This window comes from Nomascus leucogenys, chromosome 4 (genome assembly GCF_006542625.1).
Source record: "Nomascus leucogenys isolate Asia chromosome 4, Asia_NLE_v1, whole genome shotgun sequence".
In the NCBI taxonomy this organism is placed as follows: domain Eukaryota; kingdom Metazoa; phylum Chordata; class Mammalia; order Primates; family Hylobatidae; genus Nomascus; species Nomascus leucogenys.
The window spans coordinates 20,476,152-20,494,256 of record NC_044384.1 but is presented as its reverse complement, the minus strand read 5'-3'; the positions used below and the strand labels follow the sequence as shown (position 1 = coordinate 20,494,256).

The following is an 18,105-nucleotide window of genomic DNA, read 5'->3' as shown; positions in this document are numbered from 1 at the left end:
GCACGGGATGGCGCCACCACAAGGAATTATCTGGCCCAAAATATGAATAGCATTGAGGTTGAGAAACCCTAAATTAGATAAGCTGTAAAGCCTGAGTGGAGGGTAATCGCCCCCTCCCATCTGTCTGGCAACCCAGAAGACTGTGGAAGGGAATCAGCAACATGCTGGGAAGAGCTGGATTTCAAGCAGGACTGTGCAGTAAGATTTTCAAGTAGATGAATCTCAGAAATATATTTTCGGTTTCAAACATTGTGGGTTATATTTTGGGATGCTGGCCATTTCTGCTGTAGCCAAAACTATGAGCCTGTTATTCTCCACACAGCAAATTTTCTGTTCCCACCATTTGTACCTACTTCTGTGTACACGTTGGAAGGCAAAGATCTAGAGACAGGGTGGGCTAGCGGGTGGAGAAGAATAGAAAACAAGCAAACAGAGGAAACTACAGTGAGGTTTCCCTCAAAGGCCTCTAAGAATGATCCCTGATATCTCTTCTAAAATTATCTTTTAATCCACCTTTTATGCCTGCTGGGTAGTGCAATTTGTCGAACCCCAGAAAAGCCCTGGAATTACAATGAAATTCGTTGTTACCAGATGTGTGAATCAATCAGATGGCTCTGAGGTCAACTCTTGGCTCTGTCAATTACCATCTGGGCCTGGGCAAGTTATTTAACCTTTCTGAGCCTCAGTTTCCTCATTTATAAAATGGGGTAAATAACACCGACCTCATGGGATAGCTGTGAACAGCACATGAACAAATGCACATAACAATCACACGCAGTCCCTGGCACATAATAAGTACTCACTAAGCAGCAGCTATTACTTGTATGATCTCCTTCTCAGGAGACTTAAATAGCACAACACTGGGTTAGGCATTGAATAAGAAAATGATGCTATCTTGAAAATCACAATCTAATACAGAAATTAGCTTGCCCTAATTACAGTTCCCCATTATTATTAATTTAAAGAATAAGTAGCTGCTGGACAATAGATACACATGATCTCATTTAACTGTCCTATCACCCTAGGGAGGGAATCATTACCAACTCAATTTACAGATGATGAAACTGACATGCCCATGCTAAGTGAGCTGCCAATCATAGCTCCTAAATGGCAGAGGAGGAATTGGAACCCAGGCCAGCCTGACTCCTAAACTCCTCACCACTGCTTCCTTATTCTCCATCATTCCCCGTCTTGCTCTGCTTCCTTCACTCCAGCCTGGACCTGGGAATCTTGGAGCATCTCACTGCAGCAAGACCTGCCCTTAAAGCCTTCACTGGCTCCACATATAAATGGCCAGTCACAGCTTAAGGTATTTCCCCTCACAGAGCTATTTTCATTTGGCAAAAATAGCCACTAAACTTAAGCAGAGACTCTCAGCCTGGAATCCCCTCAGAGCAATGGTAGAGATGCATGAGCTATTTTCCATATTTCAAAAAGCCATGAAGAAACTAAAATGCAATGTTTCATTGATTTATATTGGAATTACATCGACTCTCTGAGGTGATGCTGGTTATTTCAACCTGATTAGAAGCTCTGATTGATAGACAGTTCCTTATGTCTTTGATGAATAAAAAAATGGGAAATCTAAATATATATGGCCTATCGCACAGTTAAAAGCTCATCAAAGCCTGAACTCAGCCATTCATGGTAGCTCACACCTGTAACCCCAGCACTTTGCAGGGCCAAGATGTGGGGATAGCTTGAGCCCAGGAGTTCAAGACCAGCCTGGGCAACACAGTGAAACCCCATTTCTACAAAAAATACAAAACCTAGCCAGCCATGGTGGCATGCACCTGTAGTGTTAGCTACTCAGAAGGCTGAGGTGGGAGAATCACTTGAGCCCGGGAAGTCAAGGCTGCAGTGAGCCATGATTGCACCACTGCACTCAAGTCTGGGCAACAGAGGGAGACCTTGTCTCAAAACAAAAACGAAAACAAACCCCCAAATCACAAAATACCCCGAGCTCCACGGGATAAAATAATTTTACAAATGCACTTGGTGATGAACTATCCATGGTCACTGAGCTAAAAGGTCACAGCATAAATCATGGAATATCAGGCACTAGGTTGGTTCTGGTAGAGTTTCTTAGCTATCTATCAAACTCCATGGACTCTTTCTTCCACAGTGATGCAATCACAGCCAGGCATAACTGATTATTAAGATTGTAACCCCCAATCTCTCTTGCAGTTAGCTATGATCATGTGGTTGACTTTTTACTAATGAAACACGAGCAGAAGACAAAAATGCTTCATTTTGGCTGGTATATTAAGAGAGCGGGCGTGCCTCCTCCATCTTCCCCTTTTTGGCAGCTGCAACCCAAGCTATGCAGACAGATAGGAAAGTGCTCATCACATGTGGTCCATAGACCAGCTGCTCATCCCAAACTATTTGTTTCCCATCCACAATGAGATAAAGATCTTGTGCTAGGACACAAATCAATAACATCTCTACACACGTTGTTTAGTACAGCTGACTTTTTTTTTTTCCATAGCAAGATGCTCTCGATGAAGGAAGCCGTGCATTGACTTGCATTCTAATGCAAGCTCCTTCTCTCCCTGCAGGCCAGCCCTTTGAGTAGTGCTGCTGTAGGGAATGGTAGAGACTCAAGGTGGTATAAACCCAGGTTTCTGAATATCAGTGTGGAACAGAGCTGCCTGCCAACCTGGAACACCTGCCCTGGACAGAAAAGAGAAATAGACTTCTCTTTTGAATGGGTCATTGCATTGCAAGGTCTCTTTCTCATAGAGTTTAGCTTTCCCCTAACTACGTCAGTGGGGTTAATCATATTTACCCAGCTGTCTATAGTGAGGATTTTAAGAGGTGTATGAGAGGACACCCAGCCAGGATCTACTGGGGCTTATTCATGTCAACGGAATCAAACATGCAAAGGTTCCATTCTCTAACTGGAAACAGTCCACTGTCTTTTTTGGTTAGAAGTTTGGACTCAGCCTCCTTTTCCTGGAGGACAATGTATCGATTCAAATCTCTTGAGTCCCATCTTCGTGCCTAAGATTGGGCCAGGCACTGTGGATGCAGTATCGAGCCAGATGACATGGGTGCTGTACTCATAGGGTGCTACAGCATGTCACGTGGCCCAGCTGTAGTCTGCAGGCAGGAAACCTGTAGGCTGGGGTGGCCTTGGAGCAAGAGCTAAGGTGAATGGAGGGGCCTAGGCATCTCCTGGCGTGTAATGGACACAAGAAACAGTGTTGCCTGAATTAGCAGAAGTGTTGTGCTTTCTAAAGAATTATTTCTACACTTGAATGTCTTTACAGTGGCTTCCCCTTAGTTTCATGGGGATGGGGGGAGGTGGAGGATTTCATTTGAAAGATTCTAAAATAATCTTGGTTAAACTAAAGAGAAAGAGCATTTTTCTACAACTTAATTTGGAGAAATAAGGGTTTAATGCATCTCCACAGATCCAGGGTTGCAGAAGGCATTTCTTAGACCTGGGCATTTCTTAGGTTTGTTGTTTATTCGCCAAATACTTATCAAGCACCACTATGATCCAGGTGCTCTGCAGACACACAGAGGAAGAATACCAAGTCCCTGTGTTGAACCAAGCTCACTGTGTGGGAGGCAGCAAGCCTAGGGATGATCAGTTGCCTGCCAGTGGAACACTTGCCTACTGACAGAGCCTGGGGATGGAATGCAGAGAGGCTGGGAACCCAGGAGGGATGGAGCCCAGGCCAGTCTGTGGACCTTTTTCTTTTGATTTTCACTTAGCTCACTCCCTGAGGATAGTATTATTGTATTTTGTTGGCTACCAAACTATTAATGATCTTAAAATTAACTTTTTTTTCTCTTAGACCCAGACACATGCATGAAAATACTCTTCAGATCCAAGAATACTCAGTCATACAATGTGAGTGTGTAATCACTTAAGAATATATTGAAGGCCAAGCACGGTGGCTCATGCCTGTAATCCCAGCACTTTGGGAGGCCACGGCTCACTTGAGGTCAGGAGTTCAAGACCAGCCTGGCCAACATGGTGAAACCTCATCTCTACTAAAAATACAAAATTAGCCAGACGTGGTGGTGCATGCCTGTGATGTCAGCTACTCCACAGGCGGAGACAGAAGAATCACTTGAGATGGGGAGGCAGAGGTTGCAGTGAGCCCAGATTATGCCATTGCACTCCAGTCTGGGTGACAGAGCAAGACTGTCTCAAAAAAAAAAAAAAAAAAAAAAGAATGTATTGAATCAGCAGATACTCAGACACAAGTGTATGTTTTCAACTTTATCAATATCAATATATCAATATCAACACCATGTTGACATGCAACACAAAAGACCCACCAGGGAGGCAATGAACAAGCATTTGAGGAGGAATAGACCTCACCTATTCCAACCACATGGCCAACTGTGGCAGCCAAAACGTGGGCAACAGCATCCTACCAGCTTCTATTTATTGTTGCATTGCTATGGTGCTGATCCCCTTTGTATCCATGGTATTTAGAACCTCGGCGATTGGGCTGGTGACCATTCTTTAGATCTGAGAACAGAAGGAGCAGAGGAACGCTGAGCAACTCTGGAGGGGTGTATATGTGGCAGTTTAGGGACAGTTTGAGCTTTCAGGTAGAGGCAGCCTAGGGAAACTAGCATAAAACCGTTTCTTTCTCTATTCCATGGAAGCTGCATGCTTGTGAAAAGGGCCGGCTATCTTCTGTCTTGCCATACAAGTGAGCAGGGCTGCCTGGGAATAGCAGGTGGGTTAAGGATACTGCCCTTAACCTTAAGGTGGAGGGCAGCAGAGGGGGAGAGAGAGACAGAGAGAGAGAGATTGGGGAGGAGGGGAGAGAGAGAGGGAAGGGGAGGGGAGGAGAAGAGGGAAGGGGAGTGGAGGGGAGGGGGGTGGAGGGGAGGAGAAGAGGAAAGGGGAGTGGAGGGGAGGCGAGGGGAGGGGAGGCGAGGGGAGGCAAGGGAAGGGAAGGGGAGGGGAGGGGAGGGGAGGGGAGGGGAGCTGAGGAGATCTGCAAGAAAGAGGCAAGGTCCAGAGAAAGAGAGAGAGATCTGCAAGAAGGAGGCAAGGTCCCGAAATCTATGGGCTGGGACAGCAAAGATATGGCCTACAAAGAGAAAGGTGTGGAGAATCAGAAGGCCTTCAAATGGTGGTTCCAAATCCCTCCAGCAAAGCCCATCCATCTTTAGAGCTCACCCGTCTCTAGCTACACCCCCCACCCCAGATCAGGCAGCGGGGTCGCCCTCTCCAGGAATCTCAAGGCAGCTAACGCTGGAGGCGCCGGCGAGCCTGGAGAGGGAGGAGTTCACTAAATTGTGTTGGATGGAAGGCGTCGAGGACCGGAGGAATTAATCCGATGTGGGGAAGGCGGACGGGGCTACGAGGAAAAAAGAGGGGGCAATGTACACTCAGCCTTTTCATCACTCGGCGGGGAGATGGATGGTTTTCCGGACCGGGCGTCCCAGCGCACCGGTTAGCTATAGGGAGACGTCAGAGCGCTCTGGTCCGCGGTAGAAGAGCCCCCCAGCCCCCCCGCCCGGGCTTCCATATAAAGTAGGGGCCCTAGTGGAGGCCGCAGCAGTAGCACCAGCGGCTGCGGCGGCGGAGCTCCTCCGAGGTCCGGGTCACCAGTCTCTGCTCTTCCCAGCCTCTCCGGCGCGCTCCAAGGGCTTCCCGTCGGGACCATGCGCGGCCGCAAGCTCCCGCTGGTCCTGCTGGCGCTGGTCCTCTGCCAGGCGCCCCGGGGGCAAGCGGTCCCGCTGCCTGCGGGCGGAGGGACCGTGCTGACCAAGATGTACCCGCGCGGCAACCACTGGGCGGTGGGTGAGTGTCCTGGCCACGGGAGCCGCGCGCTTGTCCTCCTCTGGATCAGCCAGCCGGAGGGGACCTGTCTCCCCATTTCTTTGCGTTTCCCTGGCCCAGCTTTGGGAGCTGGGTTTGTTGTGACCTTTCTACCGAAACACCTTCCCGGTTCTCCTAAAACTCCACCCCACCTTTTCCCATTCTAGGGAGCCCATGAGTCCCTCGTCAGCCGCAGGCTGGTCCCCTGATCCTTTCCCGCTCGCTTCCAGCCTGTCTCCCCGTCTTCCCCAGGGCACCCGAGCTCCTAACAGCCAACCCCGGTGCAGATCACCTTCCCTCTGCGCCCATCCTACATCTCCTTTTGTCCGCCTAGTCTCAACCTGTCTGGCACGGTACTCTCCTAGAATAATCTTGGGGAGCGTTGTCCCTTGAAAGCATCTCAGAACCCTGGTCCAGCTCGGTGGCCTCAACACCGACGGGCATGGGCTGAAATCTAAGCTGCGCCTATGCGCCCAGCAAAGCCACAGGTGTGGGGACTTAGGGCGCAGCGCTCCCGCCCTGGGTTTCACATCTGTTCAGTGCGCAGTGCGCTGAATCCCGCCTGTCTGTGACTCTCTGGAGTTTCCTCAGTCCTTCTCTTCGCTTTGCAGCGATATTCTTTTCCCTGCCCTTTTGCCCTCCCTCTTTCCAGCCAGCAGGCTCTGAGCTTGGGGAATCTTGCCTGCTCTCCAAGCTCATCCTGATCTCTCTGCCGCTCTGAGCTCCGTTCTTTCTCCGCCCCTCTAGACCCACGACTCTTCGCCCTTTCCCCTCGCTCCTTTCCCATTCCCTCTGCAACAGGTCCTGCTCTCTAGGCACCGGCTTGGAGGCTCCCTCGCCACGGCCCCCAGAACCCGAGCGGAGAGGACCGCTGCGCTGCGGGTGGGGAGGGCGCCTGCGGGTGGGGTCAGGATTCCGCCCTGCGCGCACTCGCTACTTTCGCTCAGCTGGGAGGCAGGAAGTGCCTGGCAGCCTCGGCTCACCCAGCATCACCCCAGGGCTCTCGGCGTCTTCCAGCAAACGCAGAGCGTCCAACTTCCTCACTCTCCCACCCACCCGCCCCACAAAAGCCAACTACAACAACCCCAACCAGCTTCGTGGGAAGCTGGTTAATCCCTGAAGAGATTTAAGAGTGTGTATGTGTGTGTGTCTCTGTGTGTGTGTGTGTGTGTGTGTGTGTATTTCCTTAGCCATCTACTCAGAAGGGGCACTGGGGAACTGTGTGTTGAACAAGTACTTGCTAATTCATATATCAGCTGATTCACAAATCTTGATAGAAGACAAATAATTTGGGGAAAGGAGTGGGACTGGAACTGTTGCTTCCTCAGCTCTTCTGTGTCATGTGTGCTTTTGTGAGGGAAGTCGAGATCTTTGGGTTGCAATAGAGTGGTTTCCACTGTTGCTAAAATAATCATTTGCCAAGTCTTGACAGTTCGAGATGAGAGGATGTGTGATCGCTGAGGGACAGGAGGAACCCAGCAGTCTGGTGTGGAGAGGAGAGGTTGGAATGGGTGAAGCTGAAAAACCCTCCCTTTCAAGAATGAAGGATGCTTAACAGGTGTTGAAGAATCCAAACTTAGAATTGATGCTTCTTAAGAGGGCTTCTGGGAGCTTAGATCAAGTGGCCATTATCTGGCCCAGCCACCAGCCAGTGGGGCTGGAAAGGTGGAATGAAACTTCTGGATTCCCAATCTCTTCTTACTTATCTATATTATTGTACTAATAAAGCTTATTATTAGGTAACCCTTGCAGGCCCAAAGGAGGACAATAGAGTTAACTGGGGAGTGGCATCATGTTATTTCTGGTGCAAGTCAAGCCAATCTTGATTTGCTCTAGTTCTGCAGAACATCTGTCTCCAGGTATTTAGGGTGTCTGCCATTTAATTGCCCTTCATAGTGGTACTTGAGCATTCCCAACCCGAAAGAATACCAACCAGTGGTGACCCCAAATACCATTTTCATATTTATTCTCAAACGCACTTTTTTTCCTCCCTTTGATAACCGTGCAGAGTTGAGGAGGAGCAAGGGAAAGAGGGAGGTGAAGTAGAAACTCACATTCTGGCCTAAAATTACCTTGCAGTTGAGAAAACATTTGCTTTGAGTAACATGCCCTCTGTTGGAATATGAGCATTGACAAGGATGAATGATGTTACACTTTAAATTTAGCTTTCAGTTATCTCAAGAAAAAGCTTATCCTCTTCAATCACCAAAGACATGTAGTTTAGTTTTAATTATGTAAAACCAAAGCTACATACTGCTGTCCATGAGGATGCTGTCAGCACACATTTACAGGCTTGGTAAGTAAATTGCTTCTTCCAGCTGAGAGAAGCATGGTGCAGCAATGGAAAAACGGTTAACAGCTTGAAAACTTGATAAATTTTTATCTGGCTTGATGTTCGTGGAAATGTTTTGTTTGTGTGATGAAAATGTATGACAACACTTACACTGGCTACTATTCCTTGTGCACCCATGAAGTGCTCCTAATTGTGGTTCTAACTTGGACGTGAGACATATCCCAGAAGGTTGAATTTGGAAATACCAGTATTCAGCTGCAGAATGGCTTGTCATGGCCCCAGAAACTGTGGAATAGAATTTAAGTGTGAGTCCAAAAAAAAACTACTTCTTAGTAGTACTCAACACTTTCATCTATGTCTTACTCATTTCTGTTTCAAACCTTCCCTTTAGTAGTATCTTTAAATGATTAATAAAAAGAACAAAAGCTCTTTTTTTCTCTGATCAAGGTTTTATTTTTTCAAGTGCCTGTCTTTTGTCTATGGTGAGATTTCCATTATTATGATATGGGCACTTGACAAATGATGTTGGGAGAAGAGGTGGAAGTGGGCGTATCATCCATGTTGCCATGGAGATGATGATTTGGTTGACAGTCACTAGCTCAAAAGCGAAATTGGACCCAGGGAATGTGTACTTCCCTGGGATGTTATAGATAGTGTGCTCTCCTTAACAACCAGTCTATGGAATTAGAGGTAAAGAACTGATCCCCACACATTCCCCATATATGCAAGTACTGAAAGTTAGTACAATCACAGAATGGAGAATGACTTTCTCCTCCCATTTTAGAAAAGTCCACAAAATTATTCAGGCGTGATAAAAATGAGGTTCTTATGTGTGATATCTGCATCACTCCTCTGTTTTACTGGCAATAACTCTTTCTCATTTCCAGCATTCTAACTAGATGATAGGCAGTTAGAAGGGCAAGGTGATCTAGGTCATTACTGGGAGTATCAGGATTCTAATCCTGCCTTCCAACCATCATGATTTAATTTCTTCCATATAAATAAAGCCAAATGCATCACTACTTCCTGGGAAGTTGCACAACATAATCACTGTTATGGCGGAATGCGAGGTTATTGAGTGGATATCTGAGTACCACGTGACCAAGCTGATATGTGAGGAGCCAATCATTCAGGATTCCAGGCCTTCGCTTGGGACAGTATCCCCAGTTAGGATCCTGAAATTGTGTGAAGTCTCATGTCATAAGCAATTTGGCAAACGCTCACACTGCAATGCAGTACAACCTGATTTTAATGCTCCTTCATACTCATAGAGTTTTTCTCAATTACTTAATGCATCATGATATATTGGCATATAATCCCTATTTTTATAACATTAGAAAGCCTTTTGTAGACCTTATCCTTATTTCCAGATCCCAGAATGATTTTAGCTACCTTATATTCTTAGCAAGTTAAAAGACATTGCCAAGCAGTATAATAATGTAGTCTAGATTGTGAGCTGATTTTAATCCTAAAATAGTTGCTTACATCTGTGTAACCTCTGGCAAGTCTCATTTTCACCAAACCAATTAGCATATGGATCAAGTGAAATCAAGCACATTTAAACATCCCATAAACTGCAAATCGCAATACACATAAAAGCAATAAAGTTACAGCGAGGGCTTCTCTGTTGGTGGATAGAACTGGGAAGGGGCCTCTTTCCATTTTAAGACTGAAGATCTTTCAAATTTTATGTTTGCCTTAAATACTTCTAATGCCAGTCAGTGTTGGAACCACAAAGACCTTTTTCCTCGCACACTTTAGATCAAAAGCACCATAGTTTTGTTGACGTTAGAAATTTCAAAGTGCAGTGGTACGATCATAGCTCACTGCAGCCTCAATCTTCTGGACTCATGCTGTCCTCCCGTCTCGGCCTCCTGAGTGGCTAGGACTGTGTGCACATGCTACCATGCCTGGCTAATTTTAATTTTTTTTTCTTTTTGTAGAGACAGAGTCTCTCCATGTTGCCCGGGCTGGTCTGGAACTCCTGGCCTCAAGTGATACTATTTGCTTGGCCTCCCAAAGAGATTATAAGCATGAGCCAACACACCCAGCCTCTTTAATGTTCTTAATGGCACAGTGGAGAATATCTTGTAGAAAAATGTGGACATTGGCAACCATGATTTAAAAAATCATTTAGAAGATACAGACTTTGTACTGAAGACATTTTTGCAATATCTTAATGTATTTTACTTGTTTTTTTTTAAGTATGTGCGGAGTGATATGATATGTGATTAAAATTCATGACTAAATAAAAAAAAGAAATTTCAAAGTGCTACAAAGCCCAGTTATGGAGAGAGGAAAAATCAGCTGTAAGAAGTAGAGAACATGAGAATATTCAAGCAAGGGTCTGAAGTGTTAAGAATGCAGACCTTGAATTCTGTACCCACTTCTGACTCCAAGTTATCCTCTCTTGCATACGTAAATTTTCATGTTTTGGGTGGGTTGGCCTCCTTAACAGCAGTTTTTTAAAAAAATTATTTACACGGCTAGTACACATTCCTGGAGCCATTGATAGACTTTCAGACACCCAAGAGAAAATTCTGCATTTATGCGGCTGTAAAGTGTTACCCGGGGCTTGTTTTCAACTTGTTTTTCACTATACTCTTAACAAACAGTAAATCTAGGTAGTTTCCTAGGTTCAATGTCAACTAAAATTCTGAGAAAGTTTAAATGAAAAATTCCTTTGGTATTTTTTTTTACTACAGATAAAAGAAAAGCAATATTTTTAAAAATCCACACAAAGAAAAACATGGAGACTTTTATTTTCAGCAGCAATTCAAAATTGGCTGGGGAAGATGTTTAAACTCCATCTTTCAGTTGGAAATAGAATTTGGTGCACACAGAATTGATGATAGAATTTTAGATATGGAAGCCTCCTTAGATTTAATCTAGTCTACCCTGTTCATTTTATAGTTGAGAAAATTGAAGACTGGGGTGCTAAACGACTTGGCAGAGGTCACCTAACTAGTTAGGAGAGGTGCTGGAACCAAACCCAGGGTTCCTGGGTTGCAGTTCTGAATGCTGTCTAGCTCATTGCACATTTTGAACAGAGAGCAAAATCTATCTGTCATCTATGAACTAACTCTTAATAATAAAACATGATTTATTCTGCATTTAGGAGGAAGCAGCACAAACACAATTGGTTTTAAATTTCTTATTCATTCCCTTTGGTTAAATTTGTGGCATTCTGAGTGTTTTTGTTTGGGTTTTTACAGGGCACTTAATGGGGAAAAAGAGCACAGGGGAGTCTTCTTCTGTTTCTGAGAGAGGGAGCCTGAAGCAGCAGCTGAGAGAATACATCAGGTGGGAAGAAGCTGCAAGGAATTTGCTGGGTCTCATAGAAGCAAAGGAGAACAGAAACCACCAGCCACCTCAACCCAAGGCCCTGGGCAATCAGCAGCCTTCGTGGGATTCAGGGGATAGCAGCAACTTCAAAGATGTAGGTTCAAAAGGCAAAGGTAAAAGAAACATACATGCAAGATGGGGTGGGAGGTATTTGGGGAGAGGTGGAAAGAGGGCAAGTTCAAATGACGAAGAATAGAATTGCTTATGATATAAACCTTCACAGTCACTACGTTAGGCTAACACCCATACATGCTAAGCACATTGACAGACAATTTCTACGTTCTTTTCTTTTTGACATATGGTCAAAAGGATATTGATTCCAAATTCCAATTTAGGAGCTTTTTTCAGCAATTTTGTCTATTTGCTATTATGCATTGATGGGATTTTTTTTTTTTTTTAACACACAGGCCCTACCAGAATGTTTTGATAGTGAGTCTGCAAACTATTTGAGTAAATCCTTGTGGATCTACAGATTTTATGTTTATTTCTGGTGAACACTAGTGGACATTCCTATTTTTAGAAGACAGCATTCTTGTTTGCTACCTTTGACACAAAGTAGCACTTCTTCATATTTGTTCCAGGAGTACCTAGTTCAGGTTTCATCCTAATATTTTAAAACTCAGTGAACATATCTAAGATCAACAAATTCATCCTGTATATGATTTTATAGAGGATAGGGGAAAATAATTATACTAAACTGGCAATGCTGAGTTACAAAGACAGTGAGCAAGATAAGAGAGAATAAAATTTATAGGAAGAAAGCAAGGCAACTGAAAATGAGGTGATTATCACTAACTTTTAAGTTTCCATGAAATGTATAATAAAATACAAAATAATAATTAAAATAACAACGGTGGCTAGTTTTACTGAATATTTACGATAATCCAAGTATTGGGCTAAGCAGTTTACCTCCATTTTCTCAGCTTATGCTCACAGCAGTCTTAGAAGGAAGATGCTATTATTCTCTCCATTTTAGAGGTAAGGAAACTAATCCCATAGCTTTTCATTGATAAAATCAGGGTAAGGCCCTGTGCTCAGTCTGCCTCAGACAGTCTGTACCATGCCAGACATCTTCCAGAAATGGTCCTCATTGATCTTAATATAAAAGATCCAGGCTGAAGGCCTTGCTTCTTGTTGCCTCTGACAATAAATAATATTGCTTTCCACTCACAGTACTTGGAGAGCTTCCTTCTTCACTCTTTCATGGTGAAGACTGATGGCCCCTTTAGGGGCTCAGAGCTGCCTTTGCCAAGCCTCGGCTGGCTTTCTGGAGGCAAGCTTTCTATTTCACCGCCCTTTGGGTCTATTGTGGTCTTTCTCTTTATTTTTTTTCTTCTTTCTTTCTTTCTTTCTTTCTTTCTTTCTTTCTTTCTTTCAAGTTCTGGCTATGTGCTTTCTTTCTTTCTTTCTTTCTTTCCTTCCTTCCTTCCTTCCTTTCTCTCTCTCTCTCTTTTTTTTTTTTGACAAGGACTGGCTATGTTGCCCATGCCAGTCTCAAACTCCTGGGCTCAAGTGATTTCCCTCAGCCTCGGCCTCCCAAATGTGGGTTTCTATGCTAAATGGAAACTGAAGTTCACCTGTTGCACTAAGCACCTAGAGGGAAAGTCTTTGTAGCTTTTATTCAGAAAAAAAAAAAAATCCCAGATTAAACAAACCAATACAGAAATAAATACCAACTTTGTACAAAACCCCAAGCGATTGTCTGGTCCATACCTGTGTCATAGGTGTTATGTCATCAGCCACCTTCTTTACTGATGGATCCCATACTCTGAGGGCTCTGTGAACTTGCAGGTGACTTCTCAGATTCTAGCTGGCCATGCCTTTTTCATGGTCAGGTGCTTTGCCAGAGTTCCTGTAGGTGGATATCCAACAACAGTACCCTTCTCATTTGTCTGAACAGTAACAAAAATTGCCACCACAAAACCCTCGAAAATAATTTTTGCAAAGATTGAACTGGACTTGCCCTCATAGCTCGTTCATGAAACACTCCCCTCTACTAACACACAATCATGTTACTATTCTATAGTGCCTCATTTTTTAAACAAACAGCAGTGACCAGTTTGAGTTATTTTATGTCCTCCACCTGGCTCTGCATATCTTTGGAATCTTTTGGCAAATTCAACTCCTTCCTTAAGGATCAAAAATTTTCCACCATATTCAGAAAAATATTCTGTAAGCTTCAAAGGCAACGGCAAAAAGAATAGCTCCACAAAGGTGTCTGAGTAGCAGTATAATAGGATGGGTTGAGTGGGCAGCCGCGGAGAGTGACTGCTTAAAGGGGGCAGTCCTTATCCGAAGTGAACTGAAAAAGGTCATCAAAAAGATTATAAAAAAATAATCAGGCTTTGCTTTTCTATTATTTTTATGCATTGTTTTTCTTTTTACAAGTTTAGAAAGCCCGTCTCATGTCATTCCACCTCCAGTTGAATAATTAGTTATTGCACACATTGGTACTATTCTTTTGGCTATATTTCCTAGTAACACAAAAACAAATTCCACAGTTAGTCTTTGCAGAGACCAAAATATTTTATTGCTTCTCTTGCACTGGAAATTCCACCTCAATGAAAGTATGCTGTTATGAAAATTGAAAACACGTTACAATGATCTTGTTCAAAAAGAAGGGGTGCCAAGAGAATAGTTCTGTTAGAAACCCATACATCTCCCATATCTTAGAGTTATGGGAGTGTTAGAGAGAAACTTAATAACTTAGCTAAGCATTGCCAGAATTAGCAGCAGGAGTTTTCAGAGGCTGAAGGACTGGTCTTAAAATTAAAAACTATCTACATATGCTCTCCTCTCTCATTTTAGTAATAAAACATCACGTACTGTTGCCAACTCTCTTGGAGCTGTAGTTAGACACTCCAGGCATTTCCTATGTTTTGATGACAAAGATATTTACTTAATTCATAAAGGATGTGTGTAATATGCACTGAAACTAGATTACTCGACCATGGAAACAGCTCCAGAACTTTCAGAGCAATTATGCCCAGCAATGTTCAAGGTTAACCTTAATCCTTTTAACTGTGCCCTTCTCACAAATCTTTTAATTCTATTCTGCAATTAATGGAACTTTTTCCCCGTGGTTTCTGCAACCTGAGACTCTATTCTGTTTCTGCAACATGAAACTCATCCCCATGGTTGAAGCTCCAGGGCCTCATCCACGATCCTGGATGTGGTTGTGCGTTGTCCTGAGTTTCAATGGAGGTTTTAGTTGGCCTTTGGTCTCCCTTTATAATTTGGACTTAGCCCCTTATTCTTTGCAGCTGAGGTCTCTCCTTTTATTTAGTGGACATGAAGGGGGCAAGGAAGTGAGCTACAAAGGCTGTTATGGAAAGAAAGTAAATGTGTTCGTTCTTCACTTTTAAGGGACTGCTCTCACTGTCTCATCAAATCAGTACAGAGAATAGGAAGGTCTTTTTTCTGAATATCTGAAATGCTCCAAAGGACGTGCCAAATATAGAAAAAGCAACATACAATCAAGAATCACTCATAACCTTCTGATTATCCTGGCACTTTCTATGAAGGAGCAGAGTAAAGCTGGCTCCCACCTGGAAAACAGCTCCTCCCTACCCCCAACAACGGACCCTGCCCATTGCCTCCCAGGTCCTTGATCTTCCTAGGTTCCACAACTCTCTTTTTCCTTTTAGTTTTATTCCCTCCAGCCAAACCTCTCTTATTCAATATTTTGAGCCACTGGGGGACTTATGTAGACTTTTTTCCCCCACACATTAGCTGGCCCATTTTATGACCAATGACTCATAAGGCAAGACGTGTGGCGGCATCTTCGGACAGGCTGCAGTCTTTAATAAGGCAGCCTGGGTTGGTGGAGGCGAGCAAAGCTAATTGGCATGTGTGGGAATCAAACCCCAGGCCCTGGGCTCATTAGCCCATGGTCAAAACAACTGAGCCAGAGGAGGTAATAATTTGCCCAAGAATATTAGTAGTTCCTTTATTAGAAGCAAATGGCTGATATGGAAGTTGGGGAATCTGAATTGCCAGAGAATCTTGGGAAGAGTAATAAGCTCTTATTCTCAACGAAAAGTATTTTTTCATCTCAGAGCGTAAAGGGTGCTATATGAGAACAAAGAAGTATTTTAAAATTATAACTACTCATTCTTTCTTTAGTCTTAGTTAATTTGAGCAGAAGTCACAACAAGAAAACCACAATAAATTTAGAATTGGCAGAAATCCAAATTAACTCCTCTTCCCAAGTTTCCACACTACTACCATTTACAGTTGTAGGTTTGTAATGTATAATTATGTAATGCAGAAACTAGCTTTGATTTGTGTAATGATGCATTGTCAAAGTAAGCAAAGTAAGAATTCAAATTCCACATTCCCAGAATTTACCACTCAGCTGCTCCTCTAGTAATAAGTTCCTGGGGATAATACATTAACCAACATTGGTTAAAACATACCTGAGTAATCATATCAGGGTGCATGTTAAGCTGATAAAACAATAAGATCCCCAAATCCAGTAGCTCAAAAAAAAAAAGTAGAAGTTAACTTGTCTCCTGGTGGACAGCTCTGGTTCTCAAATTTTACATGCTCAGAATCACCTGCAGGGCTTGTGAAAGTACAGATTGCTGTGCTCCGCCCCCAGAGTTTCTGATTTAGTAGGTGTTAGGTTGAACCAAGAATTTGCCTTTCTAACAAGCTCCCAAGTGATGCTGATGGCTTGTAGGAATGGATTTACTTCTAGGATTAGACTTCAGCTCACTCTGTTTGCTGAACTCTTTGTAATATTTCTTAAGTTGGTAGACTCTCTGCTCCAGGTTCTCAGCGTGAAGGAAGGAACCCCCCAGCTGAACCAGCAATGACAATGATGGCCTCTCTCAAAGGAGAAAAACAAAACCCCTAAGAGACTGCGTTCTGCAAGCATCAGTTCTACGGATCATCAACAAGATTTCCTTGTGCAAAATATTTGACTATTCTTGTATCTTTCATCCTTGACTAAATTCGTGATTTTCAAGCAGCATCTTCTGGTTTAAACTTGTTTGCTGTGAACAATTGTCGAAAAGAGTCTTCCAATTAATGCTTTTTACATCTAGGCTACCTGTTGGTTAGATTCAAGGCCCCGAGCTCTTACCATTCACAATAAAAGCTTAAACGCATTGTCCAAAGGGCAGGCTGTTCTCTTATTTCAATCCCAAATGAAAGGATAGTTGTGGCAGAGATGAACAAACAGCTTGAGGACGTACTCGTGTGCTCACCGATCAAGTCAGGCTGAAGCTCTTCCCTCTGAATCCTTGTAGTGACTTAGAGCCTTTCCAGAGGCTCCCTCACTTTCTCATTCCCATCAGGTGGGCCAGGTTGAAGATGGAGGCTAGCCCTATTAATCACTTAAGAATTCCCTAATCTGGCCGGGCGCCGTGGCTCACGCCTGTAATCCCAGCACTTTGGGAGTCCGAGACGGACGGATCACGAGGTCAGGAGATCGAGACCATCTTGGCTAACACAGTGAAACCCCGTTTCTACTAAAAATACAAAAAAAATTAGCTGGGCGTGTTGGCGGGCGCCTGTAGTCCCAGCTACTGGGGAGGCTGAGGCAGGAGAATGGCGTGAACCCAGGAGGCGGAGCTTGCAGTGAGCTGAGATCGCGCCACTGCACTCCAACCTGGGGGACACAGCGAGATTCCGTCTCAAAAAAAAAAAAAGAAAAAGAATTCCCTAATCTTCAGCCCCTACCATGACCAGGTATTTTGCTGATATTACTGAGGGATGCCTCCTAATAGTCCCTTAAGCTGAGAATTATCATTTCCATTTAACAGATGAGGAAACCGAGGATTAAAGAGATCAAGTGCCTTGCCCAAGTCACATAGTAAATGGAACTGGGATCTAGACATCCACAGTCACCAGATTTCCTGCATTACTCATTTTAAACATCCCTTTCAGTATATTTATGCCTAGCAAGTAGCACTGTTTTTTCAAAATTTCATCGCCAGTCTGGGAGGAGTTGTCCCCGGTGCCAGATTTAGTTAGCTCCACAGCTAAAGGATAAAATGAATTCAGTTCCTTCCATTTTCAGAGAATGTGGCCTGGCAGTTCGTTAACACTCACTAGTTCTATTTTTTTTTTTTTTTTTACTGATTCCTTTTTTATCATGACATTTGCACATTAACAGATTTCGAAGCTTCTTGCCATATGTTTAGAATTTCTTCATTTAGGAAAATCACATTTGCAACCTTAAAGAGATTCGTCTTGCTCTTGTTTTGATTACCTAAGAACCACATAAGAGATGATGTGTTCTTTCTAATTTCTTTTAAAACCATGTTGATTCACAACAGATACACAGCTAGACCTGGGGAAATGTGTGAACTGTGTTTTCAGTGTTACCACGTTCCTCTACAGGGCCCATTCTCTAACATGAGACTATCTTCAGCCTCTTTCCCAAGGACTTGATCCTGAGCTATGTCAACTAAAGCCCCCATGCCACTGATGATGAAGGTGTAAGCCCTCTCAAGGATTTGCCTTCCAATAAGACACTCATAGAGAAAAAAAAAAAAAAAAAAAAAAAAAAAAAAAAAAAAAAAACACCAAAAAACAAAACAAAACAAAACAAAACCCCAAAAACAAACAAACAAAAAACACCTTCCAGACCCAGGGGAAGCTTTCTCTAATGGTGGGATTTCAGGCAAAGAGAAAAGGTTTCCCGGACATAGGC

General features: G+C 43.7%; 1 protein-coding gene across 2 annotated transcripts; it reads left to right on the top strand.

The window, feature by feature from the left end:
- Nucleotides 1-5,498: 5,498 nt before the first annotated feature.
- GRP (gastrin releasing peptide) lies at nucleotides 5,499-16,567 on the top strand. Of its 2 annotated transcripts, none has more exons than XM_030810093.1 (3): nucleotides 5,499-5,785; nucleotides 11,312-11,554; nucleotides 16,203-16,567. In XM_030810093.1, exons 1-3 carry the CDS (start codon nucleotides 5,647-5,649, stop codon nucleotides 16,259-16,261), a joined length of 441 nt encoding a protein of 146 aa, XP_030665953.1. In that variant the 5' UTR covers nucleotides 5,499-5,646; the 3' UTR covers nucleotides 16,262-16,567. The 2 variants fall into 2 exon arrangements, with proteins under 2 accessions (XP_030665953.1, XP_003264328.1); XM_003264280.2 differs by having other exon boundaries at nucleotides 16,196-16,564.
- Nucleotides 16,568-18,105: the final 1,538 nt, after the last annotated feature.